General features: G+C 42.4%; 1 protein-coding gene across 1 annotated transcript in view; it reads left to right on the plus strand.

Annotated features, from left to right (window-relative positions):
* The first annotated feature begins 1,242 nt into the window (after positions 1-1,242).
* Positions 1,243-23,056, plus strand: part of LOC5520995 (exportin-7) — a 31,349-nt gene continuing 9,535 nt past the window's right edge. Inside the window, exons 1-24 of the mRNA XM_048728863.1 lie at positions 1,243-1,301; positions 1,383-1,529; positions 2,557-2,647; positions 2,878-2,948; positions 3,389-3,484; positions 3,599-3,664; positions 4,278-4,313; positions 4,539-4,607; positions 4,805-4,843; positions 4,989-5,115; positions 7,399-7,472; positions 7,613-7,741; positions 8,155-8,304; positions 8,664-8,783; positions 9,008-9,060; positions 9,537-9,594; positions 10,182-10,317; positions 10,820-10,925; positions 12,301-12,436; positions 13,060-13,133; positions 13,314-13,394; positions 14,650-14,713; positions 15,066-15,219; positions 15,907-15,977. Of these exons, the coding sequence (XP_048584820.1) occupies positions 1,251-1,301; positions 1,383-1,529; positions 2,557-2,647; positions 2,878-2,948; positions 3,389-3,484; positions 3,599-3,664; positions 4,278-4,313; positions 4,539-4,607; positions 4,805-4,843; positions 4,989-5,115; positions 7,399-7,472; positions 7,613-7,741; positions 8,155-8,304; positions 8,664-8,783; positions 9,008-9,060; positions 9,537-9,594; positions 10,182-10,317; positions 10,820-10,925; positions 12,301-12,436; positions 13,060-13,133; positions 13,314-13,394; positions 14,650-14,713; positions 15,066-15,219; positions 15,907-15,977 (2,199 nt within the window). The 5' untranslated portion in view covers positions 1,243-1,250. The remainder of the gene's footprint in view (positions 1,302-1,382; positions 1,530-2,556; positions 2,648-2,877; positions 2,949-3,388; positions 3,485-3,598; positions 3,665-4,277; positions 4,314-4,538; positions 4,608-4,804; positions 4,844-4,988; positions 5,116-7,398; positions 7,473-7,612; positions 7,742-8,154; positions 8,305-8,663; positions 8,784-9,007; positions 9,061-9,536; positions 9,595-10,181; positions 10,318-10,819; positions 10,926-12,300; positions 12,437-13,059; positions 13,134-13,313; positions 13,395-14,649; positions 14,714-15,065; positions 15,220-15,906; positions 15,978-23,056) is intronic.

Here is a 23,056-nt window from a genome sequence, read left to right on the forward strand (position 1 = left end):
TGATTGATTGATTGATTGATTGATTGATTGATTGATTGATTGATTGATTGATTGATTGATTGATTGTTTGGCTGATATGCCGTGTATGTATATATGCCGGTAGACATGCCAACACATTGGCAATGCTTTATTAATAGTCATGTCAATGTCTTTTGACAAAATATAAAAAACAAATGCGTTTTCCTTCGCTCTCCAGTCAAAATTTTCCACCTCTTTAGGTTTGAGGTCGTTTTGCGAACAATTGGGGACTATCACGTGACTTTTCAGATGGTAAACTCGCGCGCGCTCATCACGCTTACAGCGGCAAAATTACAATAACAAAAAGCTGCTTATTTAGCACTCACGAGTAAACCAGAAAGTTTCTGTGTCAGAAAGGCTTATTTTCATTTAAAGATTTTATTTTTTCGTCGTTCTCTGGCGTGGCGGGCGCAGTCTGTTTTTATTTTGGCTTGAATTTGCCACCCACAAGGTTACGTGATCAGTTAGTGCAAGTCGCCTATTGCAGTAGAAATTTAGAAAAATAAACATACCAGTGCAGGTTGGGCTACGAACATAGAAGTAATCATTGCCAATTTTGCATTAAATTTGATGGGGTTTAGCGTTTCAAAGCAAAATTTCTCCGCGGAGTATGCCCCTTAACCCCCCTACCAACTGCCCACGCATTTGTCAACATTGTATCCATGCTAAATTTAGGGTGAAAATACAACATGCGTGACCCAGACAGCAAAACTACGCAGGGGCGGATCTAGCTTTTCGCTTAAGAGGGGTTTCGCTCGGTGACAAAGGGGGGAGGGGCTTTTTGGAGTTTCTGACAGCCCAAAAGAGGGGAGGGGGTTAAACCCACTAAACCCTCCACTTAGATCCGCTACTGCTACGTAGGACCTGAAATTGTGGTATCCGGCGGTTACGTGTTTTAAGCGAACAGTTCCACAATGGGTCGTGTGTTGTGACCGCCAGCTTTGGCCGCGAGCTTTTTTTAGCAACATCGTTTGCTGCCCTATTTTTATTACGCCAGTTGACTAAAAACATTTTATTGTATCTTTTCTATAAACAAACGCCACCCAAAAAGATAGGCCTCATAGACTCTTCGCGCCTAAGTATAAGGAAAAATTAAATGTATGAGAGCTTATATAAAAAAATACTCCCGCCATATGTTTTATCGCCATGCTAAAAATTTCCCGCCATTTTTAGTGCGAATGTAGTGCCTGCATCTAAATGTGACGTCATCAGCGGTGATATAAGTTCTGCGCATGCTGAAGAGACTGGAGCCACGTCCCGTCCAAAACAACATGGACGAACAGGTAGAACGCGTGTGTAGAACATCTTGAATTATTCCACGACTAACTCTTCACACTCTCACGATTTCTATTCCTCTCTTCCAGGAGATAGCTCAACTGGAGCTCCTTTGCAAGCAGCTTTACGAAGCGACCGACACTGCATCGAGAAACGCCGCGGAAAAAGCTCTGGTGAATTTTACGAGCTCTCCCGACTGTCTGACAAAATGTCAATTCCTTCTGGAGAGAGGAAATGTAAGTAGACAATTTAGCTGCTTAGTTTTTGTTCGATCTTCAAGGTTTTAGGGCTTATTTGGATAACTAAGGGTTTGGGGAAGTTGTTTTATTTTAGTCTCACGTTGGTTGCATGTTTGGTTTTGTTATTTATTAGCATATTCAATGTACAACAATGTACGATGTTAGGCACATGTGTGCAGATTTTCGTTGCGCTTTTGTATTCGGACAGGGCATAATACAGGAGATACAAAACCAATTCCTTTTCTAAAACATTGCTTTTTCTTAGCATTTTATAACTTTACTGATTATTTTCTGTTGTTTATACTCTCTTTTAACTTCATTAATTTGTTAGTTTGTTTTTCTTGTTTTCCACTTTACATTCAATTCTTTCCCATTTTCCTTGTCTAGTGAAATAACTTGTGACAAAAATGTTGATGCTATTAATCAGGCTATATACAGGCTGTATATATAAACTTGATTATAACAGGCTATCTTTACATGACGGTGCACCCAGGGTGAAAAAAACTAGAAAACGAACATGAAAAGTTGTTGATAATATTAGAAGCCTAGAGGACTGTAGACAAGATCTCTGTAGAAAATGTATCTATAGATCACCCTATACATAAGCTTTTTTTCTCAAGGAATATAAAAAACGCAACAATACACGCTAGGTTCAAGTTCCACCTGACATGCTCTAGCTACAAGAGCAAAGAGACCTTTGATCTTATGTTTGTCATGCTGCTCACCATCTGTTACTGTAATCAAGTCTCAAACTGCAGGAGTCAGAATTGAATAAAATATTATTATAGTTACCTAAAAATTCACAAGAAATCCACTGAAATGTTAAATGGATAGTGGATAAGCAGCCGATGTACACCCTTCTTCTTGAATTGTACTTGATACATTCGATCTGGATTTTACAATATATTTTCTTTCTTCCGAGGCATATCGTAAAATCCAGGTTCCACTGAATAATCAATGGGATTTGAAAAACAATCTCACCCTCTGATCAACACCCTTTAATTCGAATGCCTTGTTTTTTCAGTCGTCTTACTCACAACTTCTTGCTGCATCTTCCCTTACGAGGCTCATCAGCAGAAATGCTACATTTCCTGTCGAGCAGAGGGTTGATATACGTGAGTAAAAATTTTAAAAAGTTCTAATACAAAATAATTAAAAACTCTACCACAGAACCTACATCATAAAAAAGTGCCACAGTGTTTGTTAGAGTAGATAAAGCAATCTATGACAAGTTTTTGGACTATTAACACTATGCAGAGTCCATCAGAATATCTGATTTTCCTAACGATTTTTTCTCTCTGATTTCTTTTGTTATTGCTACCTGATGATGGTTTTATTTTAACAGGAAATTATGTCCTAAACTATCTGGGTACAAGACCCAAACTAGCTTCCTTCGTGTCACAAGCTCTAATACAGGTAAACTTTAAGGCAACAGTAAATATTTAAAGAGATCTAGCCAGCCACTCCTTTGCATTGTTTTCATTTCATATTGAAAAACAAAATAGTGGCTGATGGGGACTCAAAGGTATAAATATTCCGATGTTGTAGCTAAAAAAATCTGTCACTGAAAGCATTTTTAAATGATGCCAGATGACTTTTAAGTATTTAAGTCCCAATAGCTGATCATATTGCACTGTTGATAAGAACAAAGAAAAGCAGTTATTGTCAGGTTTTCTTGAACTGCTCAATCTATCAAAACAAGCTCTGATGATCACCTTGTGGTTTTTATATCAGATATGCTGTCCATGTATTGTCTAAGTTAAGAGTTAGATGAGCCTAAATATTCTATGGGGTAATATTATATTGTTTGTAGTTGTTTTTCATTTTTTTTTTTTTTTTTTGCACTCTTTTTCCAGCTGCTGACTCGACTCACTAAACTAAGTTGGTTTGATACTCACAAGAGTGAGCTTGTCTTCCGGACAATAAATGATGATGTCGGCAAATTTCTACAGGTAATCCCAGCTACCCACATATCTATAAGACATCAATGCTTGATTAAATAAATCTTAAGAAGAAATTTTTGTTCAATAAATGAAGTTTTGTTGTCTTTTCTGTTATTCCTCTAGAGTTCTGTCGACCATTGCATCATTGGTGTACAGATCCTTTCACAGCTTGTTTGTGAAATGAATCAGGTAAAAATAAAATAAGAATTTGTCAGTGTGAGGTCCCGAGTTATGATTATAAATAGATGGAAAATATTATATATTGCAACTCCTTTGCGATATTGTCTTGCCTGATTTTCAATGGTGTATGTATGTTAAGAGTCTGCCATGCTTCTTCTGTTTCCCAATCTGATTAACGTGGGGGTTCGTCAGGGTTAAAGTGATATGGATAATCATCAGGAAATTTGAAAAATAGCCCTAAAATACCTGCACTCTAAACATTGCTACCCTGAGAAATACCCCAGAAGCCCTAAAAATGCAATTTCATATAGAACCCCCGTGGCTGTTACACTTCAGCAAGACTTGTGTTTTTTATCATAAGGCGGCATTGAACAAATTTGGTACTGCATGCCAAATTGTTTGCAAAGTGCAAGGTTGATTCATTGTAATACAGTGATTGTACCTCCTCCCCCTTTACTCTGTCATCTCTGTTTATCAGGGGGAAGAGAGGAAGGACAGCAGACTCTCTTGTACACATCTAAAAATTAGACTATCACAACCTGCAGTCATAGTGGCTCTCTATTAATTTCTGGCTATAACCATAAGAGTATTGAGACAATCTTTTGGTGTGAATTTTTTTCAGTCTGATTCTACAAGATCTCTCACCAAGCATAGGAAGGTATTGCATTTTATATTAACTCATTAGTTGACTAGCGACTCGTTTGTTGTTTGCTTGACTTCTCAAAAACAATTTTCTTTTGTGTTGGTATAGAAGGTCTCTTAAGTTGTGTTTGTGTCAGGTTAGGAGGGGAGTGATGGACTATATACATACTTAACCATCTTGTTTGACTGTCAATGGCAGTTTTGATTATACATGTCTAAGATCTTTGTTGTTATTTTACAGATTGCGTCATCATTTAGGGATACATTACTTCATGATATTTTCCAACTCTCTCTTACACTTCTCAGACAGGTACTGTAGCAAATATCTTACCTTTCAAAATACTGTTTAATCTTTTTCACGAAGGGTTGTACTTGTTCTGCCCATAGAAGGTTTGTAGAAACTTCCTGCTGCTATACAACACTTTTTTATCTGTGTTTCTTGACGCAGTTTCAAATTTAAAGTGCACTGTTGTGTTACTTATATTTTTGTTGTTTATTATTGTCCAGGCATACCAGGAGCAGTTGAATCTGCAGAACGAAAGCCAGGTACTTCATCATTCACTTAAGGGTTGCACCATGATTCAATAGTCCTGTAACCAGTATCCATAGTAACCAGTATAGACATTTTTTGTTGATCTATTTTGCTATGTTAGATCGCACATGGTCAATTAACTTGATTTGCTTTTTCCAGCATTCATTGATGAATCAGCTGTTGAGTCTGACTTGTAACTGCCTGTCATTTGACTTCATTGGAACATCCATGGATGAGTCCGCAGATGATCTTGGCACTGTGCAGATTCCAACAAGCTGGAGAGCAGGTGGGGGCTCCCCACAAATCTCCCTTTACTTCCCACTCTCCTCCCTTTATTCCCCACCCTCATCCGTCTACCCTCCCTTTACCCTCCTCCCTTCACTTCCTGCACTCTTCCCTTCAATCCCAACCCTCCTCCCCTCACTACCATCACCTCTCCCTTTATTCCCAACCCTCATCCGTCAACCTTCCCTTTCCCTCCTCCTTTCACTAACCGCCCTCCTCCCTTCACTGTCCACCCTCCTCCCTTTATTCCCCACTCTCATCTGTCTACCCTCCCTTTTCCCTCCTCCCTTAACTCCCCGCCCTCCTCCCTTCACTCCACGCCCTCCCCCCTTCATTCCCCCCTCCTCCCTTCAATCCCCGCCCTCCTCCCTTCACTCCCCGCCCTCCTCCCTTCACTTCCCGCCCTCCTCCCTTCACTCCCTTCATTCCCCCCCTCCTCCCCTCAATCTCCGCCGTCCTCCCTTCACTCCCCGCCCTCCTCCCTTCACTACCCGCCCTCCTCCCTTCACTCCCCGCCCTCCTCCCTTCACTCCCCTCCCTCCTCCCTTCACTGCCCACCCTCCTCCCTTCACTGCCCCCCCTCCTCCCTTCATTCCCCCCTCCTCCCTTTACTGCCCACCCTCCTCCCTTCATTCCCCCCTCCTCCCTTCTCTGCCCACCCTCCTCCCTTCACTGCCCACCCTCCTCCCTTCACTGCCCACCCTCCTCCCTTCACTGCCCGCCCTCCTCCCTTCACTCCCCACCCTCCTCCCTTCACTCCCCACCCTCCTCCCTTCACTGCCCACCCTCCTCCCTTTACTGCCCGCCCTCTTCCCTTTACTGCCCGCCCTCTTCCCTTTACTGCCCGCCCTCCTCCCTTCACTCCCCTCCCTCCTCCCTTCACTGCCCACCCTCCTCCCTTCACTGCCCCCCCTCCTCCCTTCATTCCCCCCTCCTCCCTTTACCGCCCACCCTCCTCCCTTCATTCCCCCCTCCTCCCTTCTCTGCCCACCCTCCTCCCTTCACTTCCCGCCCTCCTCCCTTCACTGCCCACCCTCCTCCCTTCACTGCCCGCCCTCCTCCCTTCACTCCCCACCCTCCTCCCTTCACTGCCCGCCCTCTTCCCTTTACTGCCCGCCCTCCACCCTTCACTCCCGCCCTCCTCCCTTCACTCCCCTCCCTCCTCCCTTCACTGCCCGTCCTCCTCCCTTCACTGCCCGCCCTCCTCCCTTCACTGCCCACCCTCCTCCCTTCACTGCCCACCCTCCTCCCTTCACTGCCCCCCCTCCTCCCTTCATTCCCCCCTCCTCCCTTTACTGCCCACCCTCCTCCCTTCATTCCCCCCTCCTCCCTTCTCTGCCCACCCTCCTCCCTTCACTGCCCACCCTCCTCCCTTCACTGCCCACCCTCCTCCCTTCACTGCCCGCCCTCCTCCCTTCACTCCCCACCCTCCTCCCTTCACTCCCCACCCTCCTCCCTTCACTGCCCGCCCTCTTCCCTTTACTGCCCGCCCTCCACCCTTCACTCCCGCCCTCCTCCCTTCACTCCCCTCCCTCCTCCCTTCACTGCCCACCCTCCTCCCTTCACTGCCCGCCCTCCTCCCTTCACTGCCCGCCCTCCTCCCTTCACTGCCCACCCTCCTCCCTTCACTTCCCGCCCTCCTCCCTTCACTGCCCACCCTCCTCCCTTCACTGCCCACCCTCCTCCCTTCACTGCCCGCCCTCCTCCCTTCACTGCCCACCCTCCTCCCTTCACTGCCCGCCCTCCTCCCTTCACTGCCCACCCTCCTCCCTTCACTTCCCGCCCTCCTCCCTTCACTGCCCACCCTCCTCCCTTCACTGCCCGCCCTCCTCCCTTCACTGCCCGCCCTCCTCCCTTCACTGCCCGCCCTCCTCCCTTCACTGCCCGCCCTCCTCCCTTCACTGCCCGCCCTCCTCCCTTCACTGCCCGCCCTCCTCCCTTCACTGCCCGCCCTCCTCCCTTGACTGCCCGCCCTCCTCCCTTGACTGCCCGCCCTCCTCCCTTCACTGCCCACCCTCCTCCCTTCACTGCCCACCCTCCTCCCTTCACTCCCCACCCTCTTCATTCTACCCTCCCTACACACTCCTCCTTATTACCTCCTCGCTTCATGCTCTGCCTTCCTTTCTTCAAAACCTACCCTGCACCCTTCATTCCCCTCCTTGCCTGTTATCTGCCTGTCTCTCACACAACCACCTATCATTGTTTTAGCGCCTTGAGAACAGCATTCTTCCCTGTTGTTTTCTTAACTTTGTTTATTTCTTGTTTTTTTTTTCTCCCTTGTCAGTATTTTTGGATTACACCACCTTACAGTTATTCTTCAACCTCTATGCTTCCCTACCACCAACACTGTCACCAATGGTGAGAACAAAGTTGAATTTACCTTGAATTTACATCTTTGTGATGATGTATTTTATCTGTGTTTTTTTTTTATCTATTGTTTATGCCCAGCTAAAATTACATGTTTTAAGTCATTTTAAGGTAGTGTTGGTGTTTTGCAGGCCTTATCATGCTTGGTTCAGCTTGCCTCAGTCAGGCGATCACTGTTTAACAACAATGAGCGAGCAAAATACTTGGAGCAGCTGGTTAAGGGTGTCAAACAGATCATGGAGGCTCCCCAAGTAGAAAAGGTATAGAACCCTAATCACACATCCACTAAATAGGTCAATTGCACTAAGAAATCAAGGGTTTTATTTGTACAGTGGCTGTCGGTTCCTTACATTACGGGCTGAGTTTCCTTGATCATCCTCGTGCTGGGGTGAAATCTACTAATTTCAAGGAAACTTTACAAGATGTCACATCAAAATTTTAAAAGATGCATTTGATGTTTTGTTTATTATTACTCATTAAATACCTAAATGATTTCTCTGGCTTATTTGATGTGAAATAAGCTTATTTGCCTGTTTCCATCATGTCCCTCAAGTCAAGAAAACAACAACCCATCCCAATGTTTATTTTCAAAATTTTATTAAACTTTACTTAGCTTTTATTAATAAGGTGTTTTTTTGCTGGATATTACTTTGTTTCTTGACCTTTTTATTAGCTGCTATCGCACCCTAACAACTACCATGAGTTCTGTCGACTGCTGGCCAGGCTAAAGTCCAACTATCAGCTGGGCGAACTGGTCAAAGTGGAGGGGTATGCAGAGTTTATCGCCCTCATCACTAATTTCACCGTGACAGGATGTATGCAGGTAAATATCTTAAGGGATAAATTTTGTGTTTTAAAATTTCATACACAGATCAATTTCAGTATAGGGCCAGTCTACTTGTGCATGTGTGTGTATCAATCTGTCTCTCAGAATTCTTAGAGATTCTATTTCTCTCCTGGAAATAGTGTGTAGTCAATTATACCTCCATGACCAATCAATTCCCATTCAAATGGTTTATGATCAGTGAAAACATGAAAGCCATTGATTTGTTTAGATGGATTAAATAAAGTAATTTGGCTTTTAGCCTTCGCAACTGTTCATTTGTCTTTGTCTGTCTATTAAGATTTGTCTATTTAAATATGTCTGTTGGTCAGGCTACTCACCCGTATCTTCATTTGTAGATGTGGCAATTCCCCCCAAATAGTGTTCACTACCTGCTCAGCTTGTGGCAGAGAATGGTTGCATCCATGCCGTATGTGAAAAGCACAGAGCCACACCTTTTGGAGACATATACACCTGAAGTAAGTCCTAGTGACATTATAGCGGAATTTGTTGTTGCACAACCGCCAAGAATATAAGTCCATTTCTCGACTGCGAATAGCATGCATTCAATTATACCACCGTGAGCAAATAATTCCCTTGCTGAGTTCAGTCATATTGTTTGCACAGAGGTTGCACAATAATGCTATAATAGTCTCAAAATATATCTTAGTTCATACTGTAACACTTTGTAATATATTTCCAGGTAACAAATGCTTACATAACGTCACGTCTAGCATCTGTAGAAGTGGTTGTAAGGTACTGTTATTCATGTGATGGTATTGTTAGAATAGGTATACAGTAGCTACCATATGGTTAAAGTGTCTAGCCAGAAGTTTCCAAACTACCCCCTTTGCCCTTGCATAGTGTGAGTTAAATAGAAACGAATAAATAAATTTGAGGCAATCACCATCCTTGCAGCTGTAATGCTGAATTATTGGGGTGGAGAATGTATTTGAGATAAAGGCGTTAGAATAAGAATGCTAGACAGTTCAGGATTGAAATGGTTGGCTTTTGTAAAAGGAGGAAAAACAAGAACCTGGAGGAAACCTTCAAAGCAAAGGCGATTGACAAACTCAATTAGCGACAGAACTGGGAATCAAACGCGGACCACAGGGCCACCTCCAGTGCCTTGTCAACTGTGCCACTCCCCTCCACCCCCCGCCCCTCCCCCCTACAGAATTGTCAATTTGTGAATGGACTTGAAGTGAAGCCTGTATTTCTCTGTTTGTCAGGGAGGGTGCTGAAGACCCCCTGGATGACACAGGAACTGTACAACAACAGCTAGAGCAGGTACTTAAAGATGGAACTTTAATTATTAATGAAGATATATCTTCTGACTCACTAGTTGCAATATAATTAATATATTTGTAAAATAATTAGTAACAGAATATTGCTGTGCAATTTAAAACTCAATTTTATTTGTTACAATTTGATTGAAAAAGTGCCAGGGCGCTTATTTGATTTTTAATGTCCCCAGCAAAAGGTTTTTATACAGAAAAAGCACTTATTTCAACATCTGTTTTATCTCCAGATAAAAAGTTTTTTACAATGTGCAGCGAGTAAACAACTTTTGTAAAACCATAACAAAACAAGCTTTCCATGATTAAATGCTTTGGCATGTTGTACTTTCTGTTTGCCTTACTCATCATTGGAGTCTATAAAGGGAAACACATTTAAAGAAGACGCTTTCCATACTCATGGAAGGTGTTTCCTTTTTTTCTTTTGGGCAAGGCACTTATTCAATGGGGGGTTCCTTTCAGATTTTTTTCTCTTAGGCAAAGCACTTACTCTTGGGAGGTACTTATCTCTGCAATTACAGTGTGTTGGCTAATATGTATATTTCTACTGTTCCATGATGAAATTATTTCATTTTAAAGCTGTCAACAATCGGCCGATGTGAGTACGAGAAGACTTGCAATCTACTAATCTCTCTGTTTGACCAAGCGGCCCAGCGTTACCAGGAACTGCGAAGCAACAATGGTGCATCAACTGAAAATGTATCTATCCAAGAAGGTAAAGCAAACCCCATGGGATATTCCAGCAATGTGTAACCAAACCTCATTGGAAAAAAAAAGGCTCAGGGAAAAGGGGTTTTCCTGTAAATTCAAATATCTAGAGGATAACAAGTAACAACTTAGCCAACGACTTGCTTGTCAGGGGTGACTATTCCATTACCTTATTAGATGCTAATAGGAATGCAGGTTGGATGAAGGTGGTGTTACACGAGATAACATACAAAAAAAACTTTCCATGATACGATGTATCGTGGAAAGCGTTTGACCGCGCAACACATAAGCATCAATTCACTTGGTGTTTTTGCACCCCCCTCAACAACATGCAACACAAAATGACGAATATCTAGAAAGGTATTCCGTGTAACATTTGTTTGGCAACATATCAAAATGGATACAATGCAATGTATCGCGGAACCTTTTTTTTTGCATGTTATCCCGTTTTACACCACCTAGATGTACAATAACTTCCTGTTGTACCAATGATCGATCCAATTTCTCAGGTCGTCTAACATGGCTTGTTTATATCATTGGGTCTGTGATTGGCGGCCGTGTCACATACTCTACTGTAGACGAGTATGATGCACTGGATGGGGAGCTAGTTTGTAGGTTAGTATTTTATTATTATTACTGGATTTTAATTGTTTTCTCAATAGGAGACTTGCGCTTAGGAGTCACTTGACATTTTGCATGGCAAATTCCAGCCAAAATAAACCCCATAAACGACTGCGGCCTTCACGCCATACAAGGACGAAAATATAAAAACTTTCAATGGAAATAAGCCCTGTCTGGCAAAGAAACTTTTTGGCAGATTGGAAAGCGCTGAAAAGTTTGCTTTTCGTTTCGTTATTTTGCAGACAAAACCCTGAGCGTGCGCAAGTTTGTAACCCAAAAAGTCACGTGATCTCTTAGCGCAAGTCCCCTATTGTCATTGTACTGCGCATCACCTTATTGGCATCCTAGGCCATTATGCTGCTTTTTTACAACTCCTTCGGTCTTGGTATATTTACTTTTCAATTCATTTAAGGTCATCTCGCCATATTGTATCACCCCTCCCACCATTGATAAAAAGTCTCTGTCAGTGACCATTTTGTCATCCTATAAAAATACCAAGTGTCAGAAATCATCCATTTTCATCGCCTGCTCTTGGGTAGCTAATGCAATATTTCTCAATTAGATTCGGTAAATGAGGTATTATACGTTTTTTAGATTGTTATTTCTCGTTTCTCTACATAGTTTGTCTTAATAGAAAATAAAGGGAAACACTGTCAAACTGATCGCAATAATACAACAAAGGCGCAGATAGGCATAGAAGAAAGCCCCTCAGGCCATAAAACTCATGTCGGACCACAGAACACAGCTAAGCAGCAAAATTGTTACTTTAGTTTTTGTTCAATGCAGGTTAAAAACAGTAACAAAGGTGTGTCTGACCAGCGCCCTAGTAGATAGATTATAATAGATTTCGTCTGTCATGAGCAGGATTGTATGGGTTGTTTATGACTAAAAACGTTCCTCATAATTGAATTATGGGGCTCTCTGATGGGAGGCTGTAATTATTTTTTCTGCACTTTCTTAAGATTTAGTTGTTTAAGGTGGCAGTGTCATGGTAGGGGCTTTGCAATAGCTCTCCGACCCGGACACAATGAATTTCAGTCAAATTCTAAAATTGACTTATGAGCTTTTGGTACATTGTGAGACTTAAATTCAAAGGAAATGATCACAAACTGTCAAAAAAATCATAAGTTCATTGAAATGTCGCATATGATTTTAACAAGATATTAACAGCTTAAAGTTCAAATGTTTGTAGACAATTAAAAGCCTACAAGAAACCCTGACTCTAAACATGCGCAGTACCATGACGCTGCCCCTTTAATATTGATTATAGTGTTTTGCCAGTGATTAGATTTCCTTCTTCTGCCCGTGATAGTAAACATTTTCACATTTGCATGCAGATGGTATTAATATAATCTTCCATTTTTTATAGGGTTCTTCAGTTAATGAATCTCACTGACTCTCAACTGTCACAACGGGGCAGTGAAAAGCTTGAGCTTGCAATTGTTAGTTTCTTTGAGCAATTTAGAAAAATCTATGTTGGAGATCAGGCCCAGAAAACATCAAAGGTGAGTGACTGCTTTTTCTTTTAATCGTTTTCACATGTTGAGTCTTCTTGCATTTTATATTTTCAAGCATGACCTACGTGTATGAAACTTTAAATCTCTTAAAAACAGTGGCATATCATATATGCTGCAAACCAGGGCCTGGTTCCATTTATCTGTTGATAGGAGCTATCTGTCGGTTAGCATTAAATAGCTATCCGACCGATAAAATTCGGTCCCTGAAAGCAAAGTTATACCTCAGATGCTATCACTAGAAATGGTTTGGCAAGTAAATTTTACACAGGAAACCCGGTAAATCAGCAAATATTTGCTTTGTCTTGTGTTCAACCTGGCAAAGGACATCAGAATTGCTTGGCAATGTTGGTACTAATTGCACAGTGTCTTACATTTGAACAATTTAGACAACACGATTTAGTTGTATGCAACCCTTCTACAACTCGAGTTGCAGAGTATAAATCAGCCTTCGACTCCGCTACGCTGCTTTGATTGCAAAAGTTGCTGTGTGTTTTTCAGGGCCAAGGCATGTCATAGATAGGTCGCATACGGCTGAATCGTGCTGTCTAAATTGGCCTTTAGAATTCTAATTGGGGCTTATGACTTGTGCTGATTTTGCGGTTAACCCTTAGGTTTACAGACGCTTATCCGAGCGACTAGGCCTTCATGACGAATCTATGGTGCTCAGCGTTTTTATAGGAAAAATGTAAGTAGTATATAGGGGGCATTGTTGTGGGTTTTTTGTTTTAGAATATTAATGTACATGGTTCGATCCCGCATTATTGTCAATGATTGATATTATTGAACTTTTTGAAAAGGGTATTATTGAATTGATTTTGAGAATGACTTTTGAGATGTAAAGTGATAAGTGATGGTTGTTTTTCAGCATTACAAATATGAAGTACTGGGGTGGCAGTGAGAACATCACGTCCAAGACATTACAACTCCTCAGTGACCTCTCCGTAGGGTATCCTTGTAACTTCCCAGTAAAGTCTGACCTTGATAAAATCGAGCTTGTACAATAATTTTGTTTTGCCACTGAACACTTGAGCAGACCATGCATGTCACATTTTCATATTCACATTTAAAAATCCGATTTATGACAGGAAAAGTGATAAAACTAAATTGAATTTCAGTGCACTATAATGGCTGCACAGAGATTGAGGTAGCTCACACTGATCGTAGATGCTTTAAGAAATTTTGTACACGTGTTTACCCGATCTTCATTCTGTCTTCAGTTTTTTTTTTTGTACACTCAAAATATGTCTTTGACCTCGACACTCGCGACGAGACAGATGCATTTCAATGTATATATCTGTCTAAAAAGTTTGTTTTCGCGTTAGCATTGCGTTTGACATCGCTAGAATATTACTACTTATTATATGGCTACGATGTTACGCGCACTGTGATTGGCTTATTGGTAGTCGTGACATTTCCGTATTGCCCGTCGTCTCTGAGGGCATTACGGAATTCCGTATTGCCCTACGAAAAAAGTTTCACGATCTTCTGTTTTTTGAATTTTTTTTCCATTTTAAAACTGCAAAATGAGCGACAGCGAACATACGAGTAGTGAATTCAAACACCCAGAAGAAGCAGAAATGGTTGGTTGGCGGGCCGTCTTTTTCCGTATCCGGAGCGTGACATTTTGTGAGCTTTTTTGCGTTGTTTTGTTCGGTTGCACGAATTTCGCTAAAACAAAATCCACCAAAACACCAAAGCCACCAAAAAAAAATGGGAATGAACGAGCACTCTGAGTCGCAGTTTTATTATCCTGAAGAGATTGAAGAGGAAAATTTTGACAAAAAGAAAGACAATAAGATGACGGGCCGGCGAGCGCCACCGATAACCAAGAAATACAAAGCTTGAGTTTTTTTATTTCGGATAAACAAAGGCAAATGAATATATAACAAGGGGTGAAAGACCCAGAAAAGTCTCTTTAAGATAAAAGTAGTACCTGTTATTTGTTAATGCAATATTTCCATCAAATCATAAAGCAGCACAAAGCGATTGGCTTTTTCATTTTACTTCAGAAGTTTGTTCTCGCAAAGCCTCGGTCGATACGCCAAAGCCTCAGTTTAATATTTCCCGGCATGACCTCACTCTCGGTTAGTAAGTAGTTAATAAAGCACTAATTAAATTATTTTTGCGCCTTTTTTCGTAAGTGCCCCTTTTACGTATCGCTGCATGTTGCATTTTTGAATTCCCTTGACTATGCCGTATAGATACAGCAGTGTCCGAAAACTTGTCAAGCTAGACGCTGTCCAGTTTGTACTCAATAACCACACTGTAAGTACACGGCAACACACACCCCTTTTTTTATAAGAACTTCTAATTCAGTTGAGGCTGGGCCGTTATTATTTTGGGAGCATTTTAATGCTCTTTAGGATGTATTTAATATACAATTTGTATTTTAGAACGCATCGTACTAACACAACAATATTTGCTTCTATCTGACTCTCGGCATGTTTTCAGTATGTTCGTAGAATTTGGTTGAAATCTAAAAAAAATTCTTATAAAAAGAGTATAGTAAAAAGCCTCCGTCTGTTTTTCTTTTAAACGTGCGCTGACTTTCAAGATGTTGACAATCGGTCATTTTGAACCTGACAAAGATGTTGATATTCCCTCGATTATATTGCAGAGTGAACACTTTCCGTTTTTGGGAATTCAAAGCGGGCGGCCATACAGTGAGATGCGGTGCCGTACCACGTTCTATATCGCCCTTGGCCGGCTCCTTATGGTAGACCTTGGTGAGGACGATGAGAAGTTTGATCACTTCATGTCTCCAATAACAAGTAGGTGGCACTGCAGGTCTCAGGTTATGTCAATTTCCTTGTGCTGTGTGTGGTTCGGGCTAGATTTTCGAGAAAAGGTGGATTTACAAGCTGTGATTTGTTGGCTCCCCGCTTTGGTCTTTCGGTCCGTGAAGAGAATAATCGGACCCGACACAACTAAAGTCTGTTTCGTACACAAATGTGAATTTGTTGTAACAAATTAAAAAAAAGGAAAACATATATATACGTTGAGTTCTAAGCTAACTGATATGAAGCAACAGTCAGTATGAAAATGTATTTGAAAATTTGTCTATCTACTAGACCTCTGTAGGCGAGTGTGTTTTGGCCGGAAAATAAACGACGCACGCTACCGTGGCCACTTGTAGGTGCAAGCGTTCTGACGGGGAAAATATTCATCGTGAAACTGAAGGACTGCAAAAAATAGTAAAACAGCAAGAAAAATAAAAAGATAATTGCATTGAAGTACAGTCGTCTCCCTCAAGGCAGAACTATACCCACCGATTTGTTGTGCCGATTGTCGGCCAATAATTCAGTGGCTCGTTTGGCCGCTACTTTTGTTTGACTGTACGAAAAATCTGTTTGTGTCATCTGTTTTAGTCGGGCCAACACCGAGTGAACGTAGTCAAAATCGGGACGACAAAATCAGCACGTAAATCAGCTTTAACCGATAATGTTTCATGTGTACAGAGGCCATGGAGGAGGTGACCAGCCGGCTGGCATCTGGTGGGAATGATCTCTTCCACACAGAGGAAACCAAGGTTAGAACTATAGACACGTACACACATGATGTCTTCCACACAGAGGAAACCAAGGTTAGAACTATAGACACGTACACACATGATCTCTTCCACACAGAGGAAACCAAGGTTAGAACTAGACACGTACACACATGATCTCTTCCACACAGAGGAAACCAAGGTTAGAACTAGACACGTACACACATGATCTCTTCCACACAGAGGAAACCAAGGTTAGAACTATTGACACGTACACACACGATCTCTTCCACACAGAGGAAACCAAGGTTAGAACTATAGACATGTACACACATGACCTCTTCCACACAGAGGAAACCAAGGTTAGAACTATAGACACGTACACACATGATCTCTTCCACACAGAGGAAACCAAGGTTAGAACTAGACACGTACACACATGATCTCTCCCACACAGAGGAAACCAAGCTTAGAACTAGACACGTACACACATGATCTCTTCCACACAGGGGAAACCAAGGTTAGAACTAGACACGTACACACGTTATTTCTTCCACACAGAGGAAACCAAAGTTAGAACTAGACACGTACACACATGATCTCTTCCACACAGAGGAAACCAAGGTTAGAACTAGACACGTACACACATGATCTCTTCCACACAGAGGAAACCAAGGTTAGAACTAGACACGTACACACATGATGTCTTCCACACAGAGGAAACCAAGGTTAGAACTATAGACACGTACACACATGATCTCTTCCACACAGAGGAAACCAAGGTTAGAACTAGACACGTACACACATGATCTCTTCCACACAGAGGAAACTAAGGTTAGAACTAGACACGTACACACATGATCTCTTCCACACAGAGGAAACCAAGGTTAGAACTATAGACACGTACACACATGATCTCTTCCACACAGAGGAAACCAAGGTTAGAACTAGACACGTACACACATGATCTCTTCCACACAGAGGAAACCAAGGTTAGAACTAGACACGTACACACATGATCTCTTCCACACAGAGGAAACCAAGGTTAGAACTATTGACACGTACACACACGATCTCTTCCACACAGAGGAAACCAAGGTTAGAACTATAGACATGTACACACATGACCTCTTCCACACAGAGGAAACCAAGGTTAGAACTATAGACACGTACACACATGATCTCTTCCACACAGAGGAAACCAAGGTTAGAACTAGACACGTACACACATGATCTCTCCCACACAGAGGAAACCAAGGTTAGAACTAGACACGTACACACATGATCTCTTCCACACAGGGGAAACCAAGGTTAGAACTAGACACGTACACACGTTATTTCTTCCACACAGAGGAAACCAAGGTTAGAACTAGACACGTACACACATGATCTCTTCCACACAGAGGAAACCAAGGTTAGAACTAGACACGTACACACATGATCTCTTCCACACAGAGGAACCAAGGTTAGAACTAGACACGTACAAACATGATCTCTTCCACACAGAGGAAACCAAGGTTAGAACTAGACACGTACACACATGATCTCTTCCACACAGAGGAAACCAAGCTTAGAACTAGACACGTACACACATGATCTCTTCCACACAGGGGAAACCAAGGTTAGAACTAGACACGTACACACGTTATTTCTTCCACACAGAGGAAACCAAGGTTAGAACTAGACACGTACACACATGATCTCTTCCACACAGAGGAAACCAAGGTTAGAACTAGACACGTACACACATGATCTCTTCCACACAGAGGAAACCAAGGTTAGAACTAGACACGTACACACATGATGTCTTCCACACAGAGGAAACCAAGGTTAGAACTATAGACACGTACACACATGATCTCTTCCACACAGAGGAAACCAAGGTTAGAACTAGACACGTACACACATGATCTCTTCCACACAGAGGAAACTAAGGTTAGAACTAGACACGTACACACATGATCTCTTCCACACAGAGGAAACCAAGGTTAGAACTATAGACACGTACACACATGATCTCTTCCACACAGAGGAAACCAAGGTTAGAACTAGACACGTACACACATGATCTCTCCCACACAGAGGAAACCAAGCTTAGAACTAGACACGTACACACATGATCTCTTCCACACAGGGGAAACCAAGGTTAGAACTAGACACGTACACACGTTATTTCTTCCACACAGAGGAAACCAAGGTTAGAACTAGACACGTACACACATGATCTCTTCCACACAGAGGAAACCAAGGTTAGAACTAGACACGTACACACATGATCTCTTCCACACAGAGGAACCAAGGTTAGAACTAGACACGTACAAACATGATCTCTTCCACACAGAGGAAACCAAGGTTAGAACTAGACACGTACACACATGATCTCTCCCACACAGAGGAAACCAAGCTTAGAACTAGACACGTACACACATGATCTCTTCCACACAGGGGAAACCAAGGTTAGAACTAGACACGTACACACGTTATTTCTTCCACACAGAGGAAACCAAGGTTAGAACTAGACACGTACACACATGATCTCTTCCACACAGAGGAAACCAAGGTTAGAACTAGACACGTACACACATGATCTCTTCCACACAGAGGAAACCAAGGTTAGAACTAGACACGTACACACATGATGTCTTCCACACAGAGGAAACCAAGGTTAGAACTATAGACACGTACACACATGATCTCTTCCACACAGAGGAAACTAAGGTTAGAACTAGACACGTACACACATGATCTCTTCCACACAGAGGAAACCAAGGTTAGAACTATAGACACGTACACACATGATCTCTTCCACACAGAGGAAACCAAGGTTAGAACTAGACACGTACACACATGATCTCTTCCACACAGAGGAAACCAAGGTTAGAACTAGACACGTACACACATGATCTCTTCCACACAGAGGAAACCAAGGTTAGAACTAGACACGTACACACATGATCTCTTCCACACAGAGGAAACCAAGGTTAGAACTATTGACACGTACACACACGATCTCTTCCACACAGAGGAAACCAAGGTTAGAACTATAGACATGTACACACATGACCTCTTCCACACAGAGGAAACCAAGGTTAGAACTATAGACACGTACACACATGATCTCTTCCACACAGAGGAAACCAAGGTTAGAACTAGACACGTACACACATGATCTCTCCCACACAGAGGAAACCAAGCTTAGAACTAGACACGTACACACATGATCTCTTCCACACAGGGGAAACCAAGGTTAGAACTAGACACGTACACACGTTATTTCTTCCACACAGAGGAAACCAAGGTTAGAACTAGACACGTACACACATGATCTCTTCCACACAGAGGAAACCAAGGTTAGAACTAGACACGTACACACATGATCTCTTCCACACAGAGGAAACCAAGGTTAGAACTAGACACGTACACACATGATCTCTTCCACACAGAGGAAACCAAGGTTAGAACTAGACACGTACACACATGATCTCTTCCACACAGAGGAACCAAGGTTAGAACTAGACACGTACAAACATGATCTCTTCCACACAGAGGAAACCAAGGTTAGAACTATAGACACGTACACACATGATCTCTTCCACACAGAGGAAACCAAGGTTAGAACTAGACACGTACACACATGATCTCTTCCACACAGAGGAAACCAAGGTTAGAACTATAGACACGTACACACATGATTTCTTCCACACAGAGGAAACCAAGGTTAGAACTATAGACACGTACACACATGATCTCTTCCACACAGAGGAAACCAAGGTTAGAACTAGACACGTACACACATGATCTCTTCCACACAGAGGAAACCAAGGTTAGAACTAGACACGTACAAACATGATCTCTTCCACACAGAGGAAACCAAGGTTAGAACTATAGACACGTACACACATGATTTCTTCCACACAGAGGAAACCAAGGTTAGAACTAGACACGTACACACATGATCTCTTCCACACAGAGGAAACCAAGGTTAGAACTAGACACTTACACACATGATCTCTTCCACACAGAGGAACCAAGGTTAGAACTAGACACGTACAAACATGATCTCTTCCACACAGAGGAAACCAAGGTTTGAACTATAGACACGTACACACATGATTTCTTCCACACAGAGGAAACCAAGGTTAGAACTATAGACACGTACACACATGATCTCTTCCACACAGAGGAAACCAAGGTTAGAACTAGACACGTACACACATGATCTCTTCCACACAGAGGAAACCAAGGTTAGAACTAGACACGTACACACATGATCTCTTCCGCACAGAGGAAACCAAGGTTAGAACTAGACACGTACACACATGATCTCTTCCACACAGAGGAAACCAAGGTTAGAACTAGACACGTACAAACAGGATCTCTTCCACACAGAGGAAACCAAGGTTAGAACTATAGACACGTACACACATGATCTCTTCCACACAGAGGAAACCAAGGTTAGAACTATAGACACGTACACACATGATCTCTTCCACACAGAGGAAACCAAGGTTAGAACTAGACACGTACACACATGATCTCTTCCACACAGAGGAAACCAAGCTTAGAACCAGACACGTACACACATGATCTCTTCCACACAGAGGAAACCAAGGTTAGAACTATACACGTACACACATGATCTCTTCCACACAGAGGAAACCAAGGTTAGAACTAGACACGTACACACGTTATTTCTTCCACACAGAGGAAACCAAGGTTAGAACTAGACACGTACACACATGATCTCTTCCACACAGAGGAATCTAAGGTTAGAACTAGACACGTACACACATGATCTCTTCCGCACAGAGGAAACCAAGGTTAGAACTAGACACGTACACACATGATCTCTTCCACACAGAGGAAACCAAGGTTAGAACTAGACACGTACACACATGATCTCTTCCACACAGAGGAAACCAAGGTTAGAACTAGACACGTACACACATGATCTCTTCCACATAGAGGAAACCAAGGTTAGAACTATAAACACGTACACACATGATCTCTTCCACACAGAGGAAACCAAGGTTAGAACTAGACACGTACACACATGATCTCTCCCACACAGAGGAAACCAAGGTTAGAACTAGACACGTACACACATGATCTCTTCCACACAGAGGAAACCAAGGTTAGAACTATTGACACGTACACACACGATCTCTTCCACACAGAGGAAACCAAGGTTAGAACTAGACACGTACACACATGATCTCTTCCACACAGAGGAAACCAAGGTTAGAACTAGACACGTACACACATGATCTCTTCCACACAGAGGAAACCAAGGTTAGAACTAGACACGTACACACATGATCTCTTCCACATAGAGGAAACCAAGGTTAGAACTAGACACGTACACACATGATCTCTTCCACACAGAGGAAACCAAGGTTAGAACTAGAGACACGTACACACATGATCTCTTCCACACAGAGGAAACCAAGGTTAGAACAAGACACGTACACACATGATCTCTTCCACACAGAGGAAACCAAGGTTAGAACTAGACACGTACAAACAGGATCTCTTCCACACAGAGGAAACCAAGGTTAGAACAAGACACGTACACACATGATCTCTTCCACACAGAGGAAACCAAGGCTAGAACTATAGACACGTACACACATGATCTCTTCCACACAGAGGAAACCATGGTTAGAACTAGACACGTACACACATGATCTCTTCCACACAGAGGAAACCAAGGTTAGAACTATAGACACGTACACACATGATGTCTTCCACACAGAGGAAACCAAGGTTAGAACTATAGACACGTACACACATGATCTCTTCCACACAGAGGAAACCAAGGTTAGAACTAGACACGTACACACATGATCTCTTCCACACAGAGGAAACCAAGGTTAGAACTAGACACGTACACACATGATCTCTTCCACACAGAGGAAACCAAGGTTAGAACTAGACACGTACACACATGACCTCTTCCACACAGAGGAAACCAAGGTTAGAACTAGACACGTACACACATGATCTCTTCCACACAGAGGAAACCAAGGTTAGAACTAGACACGTACACACATGATCTCTTCCACATAGAGGAAACCAAGGTTAGAACTAGACACGTACACACATGATCTCTTCCACACAGAGGAAACCAAGGTTAGAACTAGACACGTACACACGATCTCTTCCACACAGAGGAAACCAAGGTTAGAACTATAGACACGTACACACATGATCTCTTCCACACAGAGGAAACCAAGGTTAGAACTAGACACGTACAAACATGATCTCTTCCACACAGAGGAAACCAAGGTTAGAACTAGACACGTACACACATGATCTCTTCCACACAGAGGAAACCAAGGTTAGAACTAGACACGTACACACATGACCTCTTCCAAATAGAGGAAACCAAGGTTAGAACTATAGACACGTACACACATGATCTCTTCCACACAGAGGAATCCAAGGTTAGAACAAGACACGTACACACATGATCTCTTCCACACTGAGGAAACCAAGGTTAGAACTAGACACGTACACACATGATCTCTTCCACACAGAGGAAACCAAGGTTAGAACTATAGACACGTACACACATGATCTCTTCCACACAGAGGAAACCAAGGTTAGAACTAGACACGTACACACATGATCTCTTCCACACAGAGGAAACCAAGGTTAGAACTAGACACGTACACACATGATCTCTTCCACACAGAGGAAACCAAGCTTAGAACTATAGACACGTACACACATGATCTCTTCCACACAGAGGAAACCAAGGTTAGAACTAGACACGTACACACATGATCTCTCCCACACAGAGGAAACCAAGCTTAGAACTAGACACGTACACACATGATCTCTTCCACACAGGGGAAACCAAGGTTAGAACTAGACACGTACAAACATGATCTCATCCACACAGAGGAAACCAAGGTTAGAACTAGACACGTACACACATGATCTCTTTCACACAGAGGAAACCAAGGTTAGAACTAGACACGTACACACATGATCTCTTCCACACAGAGGAAACCAAGGTTAGAACTAGACACGTACACACATGATCTCTTCCACACAGAGGAAACCAAGGTTAGAACTAGACACGTACACACATGATCTCTTCCACACAGAGGAAA

This window comes from Nematostella vectensis, chromosome 6, assembly GCF_932526225.1.
Source record: "Nematostella vectensis chromosome 6, jaNemVect1.1, whole genome shotgun sequence".
Taxonomy (NCBI): domain Eukaryota; kingdom Metazoa; phylum Cnidaria; class Anthozoa; order Actiniaria; family Edwardsiidae; genus Nematostella; species Nematostella vectensis.